Source organism: Hippocampus guttulatus, chromosome 2 (genome assembly GCF_054856545.1).
Source record: "Hippocampus guttulatus isolate MCC_2025c chromosome 2, RoL_Hgut_1.0, whole genome shotgun sequence".
In the NCBI taxonomy this organism is placed as follows: domain Eukaryota; kingdom Metazoa; phylum Chordata; class Actinopteri; order Syngnathiformes; family Syngnathidae; genus Hippocampus; species Hippocampus guttulatus.
The window spans coordinates 9,799,028-9,817,500 of NC_141262.1; the positions used below are offsets into that span (position 1 = coordinate 9,799,028).

At 45.5% G+C, this 18,473-nt stretch overlaps 1 protein-coding gene across 1 annotated transcript; it reads right to left on the reverse strand.

Annotated features, from left to right (window-relative positions):
• Positions 1–2,606: 2,606 nt before the first annotated feature.
• Positions 2,607–12,454, reverse strand: fgf18a (fibroblast growth factor 18a). Its single transcript, XM_086135223.1, has 5 exons — positions 10,924–12,454; positions 6,992–7,031; positions 6,731–6,908; positions 4,302–4,408; positions 2,607–4,184 (listed from the first exon to the last, which is right to left on the reverse strand). The coding sequence occupies exons 1-5, from the start codon at positions 10,953–10,955 to the stop codon at positions 3,912–3,914; spliced, it is 630 nt and encodes a 209-aa protein (XP_085991349.1). The 5' UTR covers positions 10,956–12,454; the 3' UTR covers positions 2,607–3,911.
• Positions 12,455–18,473: the final 6,019 nt, after the last annotated feature.

Sequence of the window (18,473 nt, forward strand, 5' to 3'; positions counted from 1 at the left end):
TTTTTACTAGTCACTGTTAGAATGGTAGAAATGTAAAATAATTCAAAATCACTCAATTTCAAGTAAAAATCTGTTGCATGTTTTGATATTCCATTAAACCCAAAATTACTGAGTTAAAGGAAAAAAAGTTATGTAATTGAATTATATTTGGTTATTGTGTTGGAAATAACACGGTGTTTGAAGACCTTTGAAAGGATGCATATTTTGGCATTTTGACATGTGCAATTGTCATGAGCGAGTACGAGCTTATCCGTTCAGTAAATTTCGTAGAATGCTTTCGATAGATAATGTGAAATCACAATGAAAAGTTTGCTTTAGATTGATGCAACATGGCGTTCAATCAAAACAACTTAAACTCCAGATTTAATGTGAATACTTTTCCGTTGCATCTACAGTATTTGCCCAAATGTGCACACGGAGTGAATTGGAATGTGGAAAAGTAACCACTAGATGGCAATATTAACTCGCTCGATTCCCACAGTGAAATCAGAAACAACCTGTTACAGTAGGCCACACACACCATCTTGTATAACTTAGAGAAGAATGCATGTTTGAATAAATACAACAGTGCGCATGAAGCAAGACTGCTGTATGAGATCGTGGCTATGTTAATGTGCATTGAAGAGGGTGGGGTTTGTTGTGGAGGTTGCATGTCGTTGTGTTTCTTGATTTACACTTTTAAGAGTCATGCGTGATGCGTTTAATGTGCTTGGTATATCACGTCCGTGTATGGGTGTGTGTGCTTCCGCTGGGTCTGTGGGATTTTGGCCCATAATTCCTGCAGCTCTCAGGTCACTGCTCCGTTCTCACACAAATATTTGACATTCCTTCCTCAACGTGATTACCATACACCTTCCACTCTTGGGTTTGGCAACGCAAAATATTTCCATCATTCCCCGAATGCAACTGGAACATTGTTTCAGAAATGAACAAATGGGCCCACCGGCACCCCTGACTTGCTCTTTATCCCACAGCCCCGTTGCCCTCCTGCCTCCATACCGATTCCTGTTGTCTTGTAATAGGAATCCTCTGGCACGACCCCTTTCCCCCCTGAGTCAGCTGTTTGTGTCCGCCAGCATGATTGGGTCATTTGGCAGCAACATCTCTTCAATGACCGCATGCTACGATATGGAAGGAAGGGGAGGCTGACGGGGGATAGATGAGAAGAGAATCAACTCCAACACAATAGGGCATGTTTTCCTTACTGGGTGCTTCACTCTGTAGGGAAGAAATCAACACGCAGCTTTTAGTGACTGCGCAATGGTTTCCGAATTTAAAAGTTAATGTCGGATGAAAATTGGAGAATGAGTGACATTTGACATCACTATATGTAGATCTGTTTAAAATCATAAATAGTAGCAGTAGTAAGAGGAGTAGTCATAGTAGTAGTCAGCCTGTTACATTCAATAGTCGTATGGCAAGCCGTTTGATCATTTAAGATATGTCCTTTGTATCCGATTAATTGATTGATTGACTGATAAATGGATTGATTGATTTTGAATATTTTACTAGCACAGACAACAGCACAATAAAATTTCCAGTCACTCAATCAGACATCACAGAGGATAAAACCACAAGAATGCCCAATGATTTATTTCCACTGTGGTCCCCTGAAATTTAGTTCAAAAAGTGAACCAACAGTTAGTAAATTTGAACAATTTAAAATCCACGTACTTGTACGCCCTTTAGCGGTACGGTAGTCGCCTGGTTAGCGCGTCGGCCTCACAGTGCGGAGGTGCAGAGTTCGATTCTGGCTGCGGCCTTCCTGTGTGGAATTCGCATGTTCTCCCTGTGCCTGCGTGGGTTTTCTAAGGGTACTCCGGTTTCCTCCTACATTCCAAAAAACATCCCCCATAGGTTAATTGGATTCACTAAATTGTCCCTCGGTGTGATTGTGAGCACAAATGTGTGCCCTGCGATTGGCTGGCGAGCAGTTCGGGGTGCCTACTACTCAAAGACAGCTGGGATCGGCTCCTGCTCGCCCGCGACCCTTGTGAGGAAAAGTGGATTAGAAATGGATGGATGAAGAGTACGCTCTTTGTCCTCACGAGTAGGACAGCTCTGTCATCTTAGGACAGCAACAAGTTGAGGAAAAAAAACTGTGCACTGGTTGACGACTGTGTGCCACTCGTACTGCTCGTGGCATTCTAAAATTCTCCTTCACCGCAAGTGCTGCAATTGTAACTAGTGCACAAATGCGAAAGCTGTCCGACCAGTATACAGAACTGTTTTTTTTCTCGTAGTTTTTTTACTTTATTCTCGTAGGATCCTCTCATGTTTCTGTCTTTTCAGTTTGGCCCTTTCACCCAGATTTCATGTAAATGTATTTGAATCAGCATCTTTTAGTCTCACAGCACACAAGTAGCGGAGAGTTATTCAGGCCACACCCTCTGCATGCCCTGCGCATTCAAGCGTCACTCTTTTCATTATTGTGGCGATGGGTTTTTTTGTGTGTTTTTGGGGTTTTTCTTTGTTTTGATGTTCTCATGTGGGATTCTTCATGTTTAAGGCGCCTCAATATATCCTGAATGGCAGGGCCTTTTGTTGTGTGTATGTGTCATGTGAGGACAAATCACTTCAGAGACACATGGAAAAGTTCTGTAAGGTTTACTGAGTCAAGAAAGACTGCTGCACACATAGCTGAAATAAATAAATGAAATAATTTTATCATAATAATTATACTAGCCATCATAGTAGGATTGCTTATTTCGTGTTTCTATTTTATATATAGCTTTCAATAAATTGTTCCCTTTAATAATTTGTTCTCATGGGCGTACGCATGAGACTTTGGTTTGTTGCATTGAATGTCCTGGTAGCAGCATTCTGTGTCCACGGTATCGCACAGGAGCATCATCCCCTGGGGTTCGTTTCTATAGTAATGCTTATAGAGAAGGCACCTTCCCTCGTGTGCTCATCATCGGCCCCGTGCACTTCCAAGCAGAGGGTGCTGTGTCCTCTGTGGGTCATGGTAAAAGGGAGGAGTCCTGAAGAAGGCCCTCAGTTGTCTTTGGTTGCTCACTCGTTTGGTGTTCTGTAAATGGCTGATTGTTGGTTTTTTTTTTTTTGGTACATTTGTTCTATACATTCCAGTTGCTCCCTGACGTCGGAGTTTCCGAAGTCCCTCGTGATCTCGCTTCCCTCATGCTTGTTGTTGATGCGCTTGCACAAACACACGCACAACACGCGTGTGTTCATTTCTTCGTTTTTTTCTCTTACAGACATGCATGTGTTCAGTTAGTCCGTCGCCCCGTTCCCTCACTGATCCATTCATCCATCAATAACTTTCACAGGTTCCCACCGATCTAGCGCTGAGAGGAACAAGTGTGTCACATGTCAGGAGTCCATGATTGGTCCTTGATCTGTGCAGATCATTCTATCCCTTTGTCCATGTTGCAGTCTTTTCCCTCTAGACTGAGCACCCACTCACCCCTTTTCACCCTTGTCCTCTCTCTGTAAGGGCCAGTTGCAATTCCATTCTTGATATTGTCCAGCTGGTCCACAGCAGGAGATGTAAAAAGGCCATGTGTTTTTTGTGGTTGTGGAATGAAGGCCTTTGTGGAGCCGTGAGCCTTGGACTCTTTTGGCTGCCCTTCAGGTATTCTGTCAATAGTTCTGGTCTGTGAAGGGAAGCAGACCAGGTCCATATCGCTTCCAGTGATGGACCACCAAGGGTCCAGTTGGTCCCAGGAAGGGGAAAAAAAAGAAATGCTCTACAACTACGGGGCTGTAGTGGCAAAAAGGTTGGTTGAAAGAGAAACCCCATGAATGATTCATCAAGTTTTCTAGTCAATGTTTGGCCCAACAAAGCGAGTTGTTCAGTGGAATGCGAATGGTTTTTGGTTGACTGGTTCAGCCATTGGCAGGCTCAGGTCAAGGCTTTCAGGCAACTTGAGTTCAGGCGTTTGCCGCCGTTAGCGAGGTCCAGTAGCACGCACCCTCTTGCCTCTCTTGCTGATGGTGGTGAAGCGAAATGGTGTGGTGAGGTCAGGTTGCTCCCCAGGCGGGAAACGCTTCATGAAGTGTACATCCTGCTGGTTGGGGAGCGTGTGGGGCCCGCGGCGAGGGCGCCCTCTTTTTGTGAAGCCCACATACCAGCCCGTGTAGCGTGCGGACATCAGAGCTGTATAGTGGTTTTCCAGAACCTTTTCCACAAAAACACAGTCGGCGCTTCTGTTACTGGCCTTCTGAGAAAGAGGAAGCACCCACGTGTGCAGAAAGGAGAACAGAGAGAGGCTGATCAGGACAGTGTATCACAATCATTTTGCGTTGGACACGGTGATGTCAACAAAAGTCATTCTTACCTTTCCTACCAGCTTGCCCCGGCGGTTCATGCACAAGTAGAAGTTGGTTTCTTTGCCCCGGATTCTCACCTGGCTACCAAAGGTGTCTGCCTCCACTACGAGCTGGGCTTGTGAAGGGACAGACAGAAGGACAGACAGACATTAGAGCCAAGGAAAACAAGGGGAATGTGTGGGTGTCAACAGAAATCTCTACCTGACATTTTATTCCATGTGTGATATCAAACAGACCCACTTGCATCCACACAGCTACTTCCATATGGCCGACTACATCTTGGACTGGTCGCTGGAGTCATTGACCGGGCGTGTCACAAAAAATGTTCCAGGGCTAGCGTTACAAAATATATATATTTGAAGTCCAAACTCTGAGATTTTCCCTTCACTGTGGGATAGACATTCAACCAGCACATCTACTCAAGCAATCCTAAGGGTGTTTGCCTCATTCAGGGTGCGAGAAGAGGCTGGAGATGTGCTCTAACGAAGCCCTGGGAATTTGACACTTCTTGGTCGAGAAGAAAATTGCCATGCTGGAGCAATGCCCCTGCTCATCTGACCTGGCTCCATGTGATTTCCCCTCCAGCTAAAGAACGTCAACAAAGTGTCTCAGGCATCAAAATGGCCATGACTACAGAGCAATAAAGGATCCCGGGAGAATCTTTCCAAGAGTACATAAAATAGTGGCAGAAAAGATGGGGAAATTGTGTTAGACTCGATGGGAATTACTCGGAAGGGGAAAACTTTGAAATACTGTATATCTTTTGTAACACCAGTCCTTTGAACTTTTTCCGATGCACCTCGAAGAGCCCGACAACCATCCACACCTTCAATAATTGAAAATCATCCTGTAAATCCGCATTGCCTGTACTGGAGACACGCTAATGAACCACTACACCATCAGGACCAACTACAATTTTCGTCTTTTCCAAAAAGCAGTTATACAAGAAGAGAGTACAGTTCAGGATGGTATCCATTATTTTTGTTGCTTTCATTATCAAAAGACCTACCGAATATAAGTGATCTCTTCTGAGACCCAATTGATGGAGCTGCAATTATTGCATCCACTTGACTGGCCAGCAAAGAAATTTGTAAGTGGCGGTAATGGAAAGAAAACCACAGAAAACATGGCTTTAAAACATGACTGAAAATGGCAAGTGGCAAATGGATTCAAAGTTGCGTTGGAGAAAGAGAGTACCGGTCAACCTTGTTTCGAGAAATCCGTTGACTTCGGTACAATTTTGTCCACTGACATTGTCAGAGCACAGAAGCAATACTGTATCATTTCTTGGTTCCTTTTGTTTTGGGTACTGAGGTATAAGTAAACGGCCCAAACATTTTTTATGCCGTCAATGCAACCTTCCGTCTCTTCTACGTCTCTAGACAAATAAATGGTTTCAAGATAAGGCAGTTCAATTGAGATGTGAGGCTGATGCCTACAAATTGGCCTCATAAAAACAAAACAGATGGCAATGGCGATTTTGAGCATGCGCAGCAGAGCAACAGAAGCCTTTGACTGGGTCTCAATTTGTTCACATACAGTGTAGCATACATTCATCCTTGTGGGCAATATCACTTCCCATTCTCAAAGAGCGCTAGCACCTGGTTAAAAATAAATCCCTAAAATGGTTCCTAGATGACCTTAGTCAACAAAGGGGTCAAGAGAAATCAATACCTCCTTCCCTCTTGCCCTCTTCCTTTCTCTCCCCCCACCGCCAACTCTCCTCTCATATCCCTTCAGTTCGCTTACATCGTTGTGCACGCCTCAGACACAATACCCGATGTCTTTTAGTCTTTGGAATGCGTTCTGAAACATTTATAGTAGACAATGTATTGCTCGAGGTGGAATGTTAGTAACACTTTTGTGAATGGTGGAGAGATACAATCCAACCACCACCATCAAAAGGAGCATCTCAAGAAATATGAACTCCAGGCTTGCTACTGCCCATCGATTCTGCGAAGTTTAAGAATGGGTTCAGGCATAATTACCTTCAAGGTGGAGAGGAGAATGAAATGGGGGATGGACACGGGGAGTGTTAAAGCATGGAAGTGGAAAGGGAAGGAGGGAGGCAGGGAGGGGAAGCCAAGCCTGCTGTTTTAAATCCAGAGGAGACAGCAGCGAGGATGAGAAATCAATGGAAAAATCGATGAAGAAGATGGGCTTCTAACATCAGGTCTGACACCGCCTACCAGCCTTCTCCTCGAACTAACTCACACCTTTTTCTTTATTTCGCACAGTAACCTTTATTCTCTCGCCCTCTTTCCATCCTTTGCTCGCTTGTGAATCACCGAGTCAGTAACCAGTCGATAAGGTCCTTGTACAATCTCCAATGCCCTGTGCCAAAGCCTGGGGAGGCATGCACAGCTGCCGCCTACATCTGTTCATGCATTCACTCGTTTGACCACCGTCGCTTTGTACTTGTGTGAGTGCATCTTACCATATTTGTCTCCATCTTCTCCCCGGGCACTGATTCGGCGTCCCAGCACTTGGACATGTTTGCCGCTGGTGCGACTGTAGAGTTGGTAAACCCGGTGGTGTCGTCGACTCATGGTGTCTCGCACCTGTGTCTGGTTCTCCACATGCACACTGAAGTTGACCCCATCCACACCGAGTACCTGTTGGAAACACGTAAGTGTACCAACAGTAAACTACAACTCCTCTTTACGACTGTAAAATTCCTCCTTGTCATGCCTCTCACCTGTAATGGATTGCACATCACCAGCAACATCTGGATACATCTGGAAATAGTCGAAACAGAGCAATAATTTAAAACAAACATTGACATCTGCGAGTGTCAAGCATGACACCATCATTCATCCCCCGCCTCCCTCCCTGCCCGCGGTACCCTCTGTTCAACAGCTTTTTGCTTTATTGGCCAATTGCTCACATTGCTGGCTGGCACAGCGGCTTGACATACAGACAGGCAAATCAGCATCAGCAGGCATCAACCAGGCATCAGCAGACTGGCAACACCCATAGACCTGTTTATAGTTACGCTACCTGACTTCTTTCCGAGCCCAAAGTTCTGACCGGGCTATGCCAAAATCTGGCCTCCAAATGACCCGACTTGACCATAGAATGGCAAACATGCCGAGACAAATAGAATGTTTTGGTTGGGACATCTGAGGCAATGAGTCGGTTTATTTGGCTGCTGTGGATATGTAGACAGCTGGGCTGGACTACAGGTGCACACCGGGCTATGATGTGGTTTTGGCCAGGAGTGGATTGTGGTACCAATTCAAAATGCTATGAATAAGTGAGAACACGAGCTCCCAAATGTGCGGAAAAAAAATCATTTTTGGAGGAATAATACGGTGATGCACAAGTCACATGTGTCGTCCGTCACACTGCTTACTTGTGTTCCACCTCAACTTTGTACTATTTGAGACTCATGACAGGAACAGCTGGTTCTTTTTTCAATGAAGATATATCTCTATTTATCTAAGATTAGAGCAGAAACCTTGGAGCTATCGTTTGTTATTTAAAGCTCTCGAATGGTACTCTGCAAAATCTGGTAGTCTTTGAGCTGCTCTGCATTAGTGACTTGATGACTTTCAGAACCACGCGTGGAAAGTGAAAAGCAATTCTACCAATCTTGTCTTTCCCCACCTCATCTCTGCATGCCTCCTCCATCTCTACTCCACTCTCTCTCGCTGACTTGTTGTCCTCCTTATCTCTCCTCCACCTCTTTGTCGCTCTCCTATCATTTTCCTACCTCCCGGTTTATGTTTGGACTTAGTGAGTTGACTCCTCCGCACTGTCATGGGCATGCACACAGATGTGTGTATACAGGAGGAGCAGGCAGCTGACAGCTGGGCTGAAGCAAAGACATGTGGCCCATTTCTGAGATTGGGAGATAGCGGTGGAGGGACCATCTGAATGGGACACAAAGGGCTTGAGAGAAGGTGATGCAAGAAGAAATTGCCAGGGAATGCTGCTGGCAAAGAATACCAAAAGGTGAAATAGAACGAGAAGTTCACGTGAGAGGGAGAGGAGGGGGACTATAAAAGGCTGCATCTCTTCGTAGGAATAAAGAACTGTAGGGACTGTATAAGCACAGTGTGTGGTCTGGTCAGGCATGAGAAGGAGACAAAAAGATCAATAGCGGGAAAGAAAGGGGAAGAGGATACAAGTCATGCACATCACAACATAAGTCACCACCAGCGCCGGACTCTGACAAATGTATCTCATTGCATACTCTTGCTTCATACCCCTCCTCTTTTTGACACTCTTAAGAAAAAAAGTTGACTCATTGAGGGCCACGGTAACTGGTTGGCACTAGTGACGGCTATAATAATTAACAGATTAACTAAACTTTATTTATATAGCACTTTAAAACAACCATTGCTGCATACTGTCCATGAATTAACTGGTTGTTAAGAATCCGAAATGGGCTATTTGGCCACAACCAGCGAATCCGACTCGATTTGTGGTCTAACATGACTTTAGCTCAGGCCGACATCCACTCCATGCCAGATCCGCAGGGCAACATTACTCGGTGCATTTTTACATTGGCACCAAAACAGGATAACATTCAGAGAGATATTCTCGCATCTCTAATCTAGTAGAAACACATTTGGTACATTTTTGCATGACTTGGGCAAATACATGTGCTGCTCTGGCTTCGGAAAAAGTGCAAAGATTTTGCCTAGAGTCAATTTATTGGCACTTTGTAGTACATTAGAACAGATAAAACATATAGGGAGAGCAATGCCTCCTTCCGTACAAGTCATCAATCAATCCAAGACAAATTAAATTCTTCTTGGTTGTTCAAGATGATTCGCCTTTAATCCAAAAGGCTCTGAGTTTCGAAATCCAGTTGCCTTCAGCTCACGCTTAGTCGATTACCGTGACCTGGATGGCTGAGAAATTACACAGACATATTGTATCCCCTTTTCTGACAGCGCATACTTTGCTGTGTTGACTCTTCAGTCATTCTAATAGACACAGACGTCCAGGGCAATGCCGTGTTGGCCCTCACATTTTACGTACACTGCCAAAAAAACCTGAGCCCCTGTGCATTGTGAGGACTGTCAGCTGTTAAAACACCATTGCCGCACTGCCGTCGAAGACACTGCAGGAAAAGTGCCTCGACACTGGATTCCCCGCTCCCACAAAAACCACAGACACTCCGTGTTATGCCAGCCACAGAGCGGAGGCGAGAGGAAAGCGGGGAGCGGTCGGGGGTCGGGGGAGGGATGAGAAAAGGACAGAGTCGGAGCAAAAAAAAAAAAGGCTGGCTACAGCAATGACATAGCGGAGGTATTGGGGGAGAGGGAAAGCCCGGTGCGCGGTGGCTGTCTGCCAAAACAAGCAAAAGTTCTGACATCATGAACCTGCGTCCCCGCAGATGCACCGGGATAAGACCGCGGTCAGATGAGCCAGCCTCAGAGCGAACGAGCGAGCACCAGTGTGAAGAGAGCACGATCGGCCTGCTGGGACTCGGCGTACAGGACGGTGGTTTCAGCTGTGTGTAGTAGTGGTTAGAGCGGTAGGCCGACACTGCATCGCGGGCCTCAGCACGTTGGATGTTAGTCTGTGGGCCTCTGTGGCGGCGGTAAGGCAAGTGGGTGTGTGAGTGGTATCAACAGGAACAGGCCTGACTGTGGAACAATAGTTAGAGAAAGCCTCAAAGTGGAGCTGCGGCTTTTAAGAGAGTAGCAACAGGTTGCTGCGGTTAGGACCTTTTCCCTTTGCATACCAGACTTTGATAAAATGGTGAAACTGTGTTTTCTGGGTAGAGGAAATAAATCCATAAATGTCTGCGGTAAAGTGATAGGCAAGAAGGAAATGAATGGCTCGATGATTGGCTTTGGTCGACCTTAACTAAAACCAGCAGACTAAACAGTCGGTCTGCTCGTCCTCAGATACTGCCAGAGGCGCCGTCATTCATCAGTTATTAATTCGAAGTTTTATCTCAGCGAGCATCTGTGGAAAAAAAATGGTTTCATGCAAGTCAGGGAGACAGATGTAGGCAGTTAGGTGGGTAAAACGGAGACAGCGGGATGCAGGCAGGGAGGTGAAAGTCGGGCAGCGGCAACGAAACACACCCTGCCCAGGTTGCGAGTGGAATGAGAAGTATCTGGCGAGGGCTGCCATGTGGGAGAAGTAGAGCCGATGCAAGAAAAGAAAAATAAATCCCTCTCGGCTTTTAAGAAGACACACCTCGAATGGGCAAGCAACAGCCCCCTGAGTATGCATCCTCCCTCACATTTGCTTTTGGCACCTTATCCCGTTCCGATCCCACTAGATAAAGTTTGTTACTTGAGTCAAAAATATTTTCGGCAGGAAAAAAAAACAAAAAACTTCAGATGGGAAAACAGCATTGTCGAGCAAGTTTTGGCCATCCCTGAAGTAAGTGTAGACGGTGATGGAGATGTTTATGGCAGCTTTTATGAGTAACACAAGACCCGAATGTGACCTAGTGACCCCAAACTGTCAGCCAATCAAAACAGGACTTTCCTGGTATGTTTTCCACCGGGACTGATGAGGAGTGATGTAATCGTTTGACACTGCAACCCCACCATCATCTTCATGCGTTGCTCGGCTTATTTGAAAGTCGTTTAAACACAAGACTGAGTAGGGAGATCTGATTTCTGCACGATAAAGAGATGAAAAAGGCGGACTTACAAGACGGTCAGCGTGGAAAGAAGGGACCACATCGCTTCCCCCCTCCACTATGGAACTTGGCCCAGAGTCAGTCTCCTCGCTCGGCCTGAGCCAGTCCGACAGTCCGGAGAGTTTGCCTCTGCGGTTGAAATCCGGTGGATGTTAGGCAGAGTCAAAGAGTGAGCGGCCACTCCAGTTGGCATCGGCGACGGCGTGGCCCAGTTCCCACAGCGTGGAGAATAAATAAGCGGCCGTGGGTAAACTGGTGTTTGAGGCCGCAGGAGCCGGGCCACTGTGACCGCAGGGCAACCTCGAACAGCTGTCCACGCCGGGGGCTAGTGGGCGGGGGCGCAAAATGGTGAGCCTCAGATGATGCGCGCCCCCGACAAAGGACGAAGCAGGTGAAATCACGTGCTTTACTTACAGATTGTCAAACTCCCAAAATACTGGTCACCCTCAGCAACCCCGTGGAACGATGCAACGCGCGCGTAATGGCATGCGTAATCCAACCGTCTGGTGCGGAAGTGGGAATGTGCACTACGCACGAGATGACAGCGGCGAATGAGCTTCAGTCCCGGCTTAGTAGGTCCAGTAACTGTTGGAGCTTCTTGTCTACGTGAGAATGATGCTCGCGCACACAGCAGGCGGGAGAGGGAGGCTCTGCGGGCGCAGGGTGATGCAAAGTACCTTCGGTCATGTCGGCTCACCCGCGACGCCTCCGCTCGTCTGACGCTCCAGTGACACCACCGTGTCCGTTCGCAAATGTCTTTGAGGTCCTGCAGCGGTCCAGCTCAGAGTAGTCTGCTGAAGGGACGTGACGAGGGAGGGGGGTAGCTGAGGCGGTATGGGAGCAGCTGCGACTGGGTGGCAGACTCGGGGAGGAAATGACAGCCGCACTTTGCACCTGATTTTCCGGACGTGCCCGCCGCCCTCAGCCGCTGATTGCCGCCTGGCTGCAACACTTCTCCCTGCGCCTCCTCGATACAATACCAGCCAAAACACAGCTCGATGACATCACCTCCAAAATGTTTGAAAGGGGAAAATGCAATCCGATCGTTGTATTTATTTTTTTAAACCTAGAAAGTTAAAGCCGTTCCTATGAAGCGCGAGGGGGGAAAGCACGAAAGTCTCCCCGCTTGGAAAGAGAGAAAAAACAGCTCCGCGTTGCATGAAGAGAGGGGTCGAGCTCGCCAGGTTAGCGGAGGAATAAAAACTTGAACACTGCGAACGGTTACCCAAAATCACACTGACAGTTCCACTCGCAGTCCAAAACCTACAGCAACTCTCTTCTCCTTCGTCTCCTTCTTTTGCTGCCCCTCTCTTTCAGTCACATTTGAGAAAAGACAAAACCAAAAGAAAAAACGAGGCCAGCTGTGTGGTTTTATCCACTTTCCTGCTATTATGCAGATGTTTCTCTCTCTCTTTTTTTTTTTAAACGCCAGACTCTTAGCATAAACAGCTCTCGTTGAGGGGGCTGCACGGGAGAGGCACGTCGGCAGGCACAGACCTCACTCTAAGAAAACCAGAACAAGATTTTAACAGACGCTGATCAATCCTCCCTTCCTCCCTCCTCTTCTCTCTCTCTCTCTCTCTGTCACGCGCGCGCGCGCGCTCCGCACATTATTGAATCAAATTGGGATCAGCCAGTTGCAATGCCATGCGCGACAAGAAATGTCACTTTCAAACAGGTGACACAAGGGGAAATTTATGGCTGTCTGTTATTGATGGTCGTTTGAACAGATCACGGAAAAGAATCCATCAGGCTGCAGAATGCTGGAATGTAGCTCGAGGAAGAAGAATTTGGTGTGAATCAAGGAAGATTATGGCTCCAATTAGAAGTGTTTGGCCTTTGTTAACATAATTTGGGAGGTTGAATTGATGCCCGTAGAAATGAATGCAAGTTATGGTGGTTGGATGAGTGAAAGAAAGACTACAGCAATTCTTTCTGACCTAAATAAAGTGGAAATTGGACTGAAGGACATTGTCTTGAACAGTCAGTAAACATCTGTTTTAAAATAAGCTGCTTAGCCTCCATTGCCCGTATATGCCATGGTCCCCGGTTGACACCCCCGCCCCCCACTCCCCGCCGCCGCCCCAATCTCGTCAGTGAACGTTCAAGTGATGCATTATGACTCCGCTTTTCTTAACTTTTAAGTGAAACCTTAAGAGGGGAAATGAAACGGACAATGAAAGACAGTCGGGAGGGCGGTATGTAAGCAAGGACATGGATCCAAAAGGAACATTTCTCAGGGATTTCTGCAGAAACGCCCGCTCTGCGCTCCCCTGAAAAAAACTCTCTCTCACCGCTGCACAACCGCAGACAGTCAGCCAAGCCAACACAACACTACAGCCATACCTTTCAATGACACACGCGCACACACACGCACACACATACACACAGGCTAGAGTGAGAGAGAGTGCATGGTGGTGGTGGGGGGGGGGGACGGTAAAGCTCACACACTAGGGACAGTTATCTTGGCTCAAAGTGAAGGCTTATTCTTTTCATCATTGTACTTTTAAATCATACACACATGTACAGTCGTTCGTGCAAGAGGACAGGCTTCAGCTGGGACGGGTACTGGGGTGCTGTGGCTAAATGCCTTTCCAGTCATGCTCCACAAAAAAGCCTCTGGCCTCCTTTCTTACCACTGGCTCGTTCTGTGTCTTTGCACCTGTGTTTGGGTGCTTTCTCGCCTGCTCACCACTGCTGCAAGGGACATGAGCGTAAATGTTGTGGAGAGGGATTTGAACCACATTGTGGTGACAAGGTATGAATCCGTCTGGTACGGTGAAGACCAGATGGAAGGGTTCAAGAAAAAGGTCTGAATAATAACAATTGGGGGGTTGCAGAAATAGAAGTGATTGATTAAATTATGAGTGCTACGCTTCTCTTCAAATTGCCATATTATAACTCTCTCATAGTTAACTCCTATGTACGTTGCATTTCCACTTTGGAGTATTTAGGCCAGATTACGGTAACTGCAGCTCTATCATCAACCAACAGATTCAACTAAATAACGGAACCGGACAAATTATACAGGACAATGCAGCATTGTTGCTTGAATGTGACAATTCTCTGTTTAGCTGCCCCTCAACTCTGTAACCAGGCAAGACATTTTCAGATAGGTGATTCAAGATGGCGCCCGAGTAGGCAGCCGTCGGCAAGTGCTCTCATGAGCCTTGCTTTTTTGTTGTTTTTTGGTTTGTTTTGTCACTTTGTGTTTGTTGTTACGTCGTGTGGACCTGATGTGGACTTTTTTCAGCATTTTTTGGCCACGACATTCATCAAGGAGGAAACTCTGTGCTTGATGGTTGCGCCTTCTCGGCAGCATGGGTATACCAGCACTGTTTTTGCCTGGGAGGAATGTCGGCGCCATTTGACTGTCGTTGCTGGACAGTCCCGGGGCGCTTGTGTCTTGCGCCTGTCATGGGCAGCATTTTTCACAGCCTCACTTTGTTCAGCGGAGAGATCGGTGCTGTTGAACGGTCTGCGGCTGGATGGATGTAAGGCTTGAGGAGCCGACGATGAGAAGAAAGGAGCGCGAAGTGCCGATGCGGATGTGGAACTGGGAGTCGCGGCTTGGAATTGAAGTGGATTTACATGGGACAGGAGATGTGAGCCAATCTCTTTTTCGTCAATGGACGCTACAGCTTCGTGTTTGCTTTCAAAACTTAGCTTGTAGTAGACGTGTGCACATTTTCAGCATGACGTCTCTGATCCACTGGTGAAAGGACACTTTGATCCTCTCCTCTTTAATCTAGAACTGCTTCAGACAACAAAGTGTATGCAGAAAAGTGGTGAAGATGGCACGACTGTCTGTGTCCTATGTGTTGTGTTGTGTTATTTTTGTTATTTTGACTTCAAAATGGCGCCGGGTGAGTGGCTGCCTTTCCAGCAGCTCCTATATTTTGTTGTTCTACTTCTTCCTTTCATAACTTTGCTGCTGTGAATCGGGAATTTCTCCATTGCGAGACTAATAAAGGTTTTCTTATTCACTTGATTTGCAGATTTAGACCGTCAGCCACCATTTGCAGATATCAAACACTGTGAAACTAAGTGCAAATAAGCACAACAGTTGCAAGATTAGGATGCTCCATCCATCATGAGGTGAAGCAGACAACTGTCTTTTAATAAGCACAAAGAAATTACGTTGTTACTTTGTTCCAATGGAGCTCATCTGAGTTCCAAGACATGAGATCTGTTTCTTCTTTCTATAGCTTTGGTCTCTCCTGGAGATAAGATTCAGGACTTACAGGTATGTTTCTCTGTTTTTGGATCCTGAAGCTACTCTGTTCAAACTCTCAAAGAGAGACAGATTCTCCCTCAGAACACTTCACCCTGTTTCACATGATATTAAAAAAACGTTTGCTACAAAAGCTTTGGAGATGATTACCCAAAGCCCGTATCTTACTGAGGAGCGAATGCGAAGTGAATTTAGGGTTTCATCAGGGTTCATAAGATAAGATAAGATAAGATAAGATAAGATAAGATAAGATATCCCTTTATTTGTCCCGCAATGGGGAAATTACAGTCAGAATTCAGAAAGGAAAACGCTGGGTAGGGAGAGGGAAAAAAAAAACCACGCTCGAACTATCCTCTTCTGAGGTAAAAGGTAGCCGAGATATACGTAAATATTTGTACTTGTCACCAACCATTTTTCTTGTCCCAAAGAAATTTTGAACAATCCATTGTTTCGTTAACAGTAGCAAGTGTTAAAAAAAAAAAAAAACGTGAGCATTTGTACGTGGTCACAAGAGGTGTCGGCAAAGTTTTGTTTTTGTTTTTTTTCCAATGCTAAACGTGACCATGGTTCCATTATGTGTCGACACATATCTTCAATCTGCCCCACCATTTTATCTGCTCTCTCTGTGTCTGCCTCTGCTTGCAGCCTGATTATTGATTGTTCATGTCTTGTCTCTGCAGCTACTGCCTATTGATTTTTGGTTAACACACGCACACACACGCACACGCACACGCACACATACACACACACACACCAACATGTATTCACGCACACCATAACATCTTTGGAGATCTAGTTGTCATTTGACATCCTTTTTGGTATCCCACAACCATCACACACGCCCTCCTCAAACACATACACATACCCACACACCCATAAGTGCAAAAAAAACCCCACACAGTGATAAGAACACACGTTTTGGCCCTCTTTTGTGTTCAACAGACTTGGCATTGATGGACATTATCCCGTCTTTGTGGGGCACTCTGGTCTCATTAAAGAGAATGAGAGAGAGAGAGAGAGAGAGAGAGAGCCTTGGGAACTCTGTAACTGCAAAACTACTCTCTCTGTATGTGGTGCTCTTTTCAGCGGGCCTGCAGGCTTCTTCATCCAGGGAGCCTGGTCAATATGGCCATTCTGACTCGCAATTAACATCGATCAGCGCTCGTCAATACCGTTAGCACCCAGACAAAGGGCCAGGGCGCATTGTGTGTGCAGACCCTTTCTTTATCACAGCCATGCATTTCCTCAAATGGCACTCTCATTAAATTTGGGCATTCTGGCCTGACCCCAAGGTCGTGATGGCAGAGGAGTGAGGTGTGCTGGACTTTAGGGTGCAAACTGGCTTTTGACTCTCGAAGATGTGAAAAAAGTGAGTCAAGTTTGGATAAGATGTAGTTTATATAAGAAATGCGATGATGCATCATGTTTCATGACTCCAGAGGATTTGGCCCAATCAGCCTAGCCTATAATATATGACCTCTCTGTGTTTTGATGAGAGGCAAAGTCTGGCGTGTGTCTTTGTTTAATACCTGCAGATCCTTAAACATTTGATGTTGAGATGTAAGCCCAATAATGGTTTCTGGGATTGATATTGCTGCTTTGTTAAGTACAGGCCAAGTTGAAACGTTCCCCAATGTGTAAATGTACGAGGAACTTATAAAGGCCCTTTGAAAATCTGGGCCCCAGTGTAAAATGGAGGAATGACTACAATGTGGCGCGCTTTGAAAGAAGAACCTGTTTGCCACTTGTTTGCGCCTGCAAGATGATACAGCTGCAGCGAACGGAGAGCAAGAGTTACAGTAATTAGCAGGGAGACGCTTGTGTCATCGAGAGCTGCGTTTGACATAAAGAGAAAGGCAAAATATTGTTTTTTATTAGCTGCTATTGTGAAGGTGCACAGCCAGCTCTTCTCTCTGCCGTAGCAAGATGAATCTGATTAATACCGTTCGCTTTCCGCTCTGCCTCAGAATTCATTACAGCTGTTGTCTCCATACATAGCCCAACTCCAGGCTCCAGAGTAACATTGATTTGGCGTTTTTAAGTTGAAGGATTTGATTTTTGGGTGATTCTTCATGCTATCTATCTTTCCTGTGTCTAACGTTGGTTTTGAAGAGTGAAATGTTCCCAATAATTCTACTTCCTTATAGTTACACCTGTCATTACAACAATGCTTTTCAGTCAGGTTCTCTTCTTTCACAAGAGCCAGAGTAACACTTATAAGACTATCAGATTTATCGTTGTAATGTGGCTGATGTTTGCCAATATATAGTAGATGTTAATACAAAACATCTGCTGAAACATTAGAGAAGCAAACTTTACGACGCAGACCAGATCTGAAATTAACACTGGAGAAGTCAGCATTATGGAGCGGTATTTATCAAAGTAAGAATTCACCTTGGATCGTTGACAGTCTTAGGATGTCTCATCGATGTCATTTAAGAATTCATGAGCATCACATCTGGGTTTAAACTGGGGGAGGGTTGGGAGGGGATACAGTAAATCTCATTGAAAAAACGGAAACATCCAAACATCTGTTGTTTGTCCTGTTTCATGCCACAGAGAGGCTAATGCCTATTCTAACCAATTTCGAGCTACTGTAGGTGGATTATGGTCATTTATCTACAAATCCTGACTTGAGGTGAAAATAGTGAAAAACCTTGTTGTTTGGGACGTTATTTTTGGAGCCTGAAAATTCAAACATTTGAAAATAGATGTCTTCCAAGTGGAAACGTTTGCTTTGTTCAATTTCCAGCGTTTACTTTGTCATGGATCCCAAAATATGAAAACTGTCACACCTTTCTTGTTTTTGTTGGGGCACCGGTATTGAGTAGAGAGGTTTGTTTAATTCATCAAGTAACAGTGGATATAAAGTCTACATATGCCTGTTCAAATGTCAAGTTTATGTGATCTGAAGAGATGAAACGAGAAGATAAATCATTCAAGCTTAAGAATTCTGCTGGAAAGCAAAACAAATGTCAGGAGAAGTTTATTAAATCAGTTCACAATTATTTGGGGTTAATGTGAGGCACTTTAAATGGTGGCAGGTGTGTGTTGACTCCTGTTTTACATGAGTAGAATCGGTGAAGTATGTGATTGGTTCATTTTGTACATGGCCACGGGTAAAAATATTACCTCTGCTGCTGTGCTGTTTTTTACTTTCAATTTCAAAAAGCGTTCTATTTTTTAATTTATAGCTCATTCAAAAGGATCCCAGTAATTTTTCTTGTTCTCATTTTTTTTTATGTCGCAGAACCTTGGCATTGAACCGGGGTGTGTAGACCCTTTACATCCAATGTATACAAGCTATTATGCTTATGGAGCTAATGC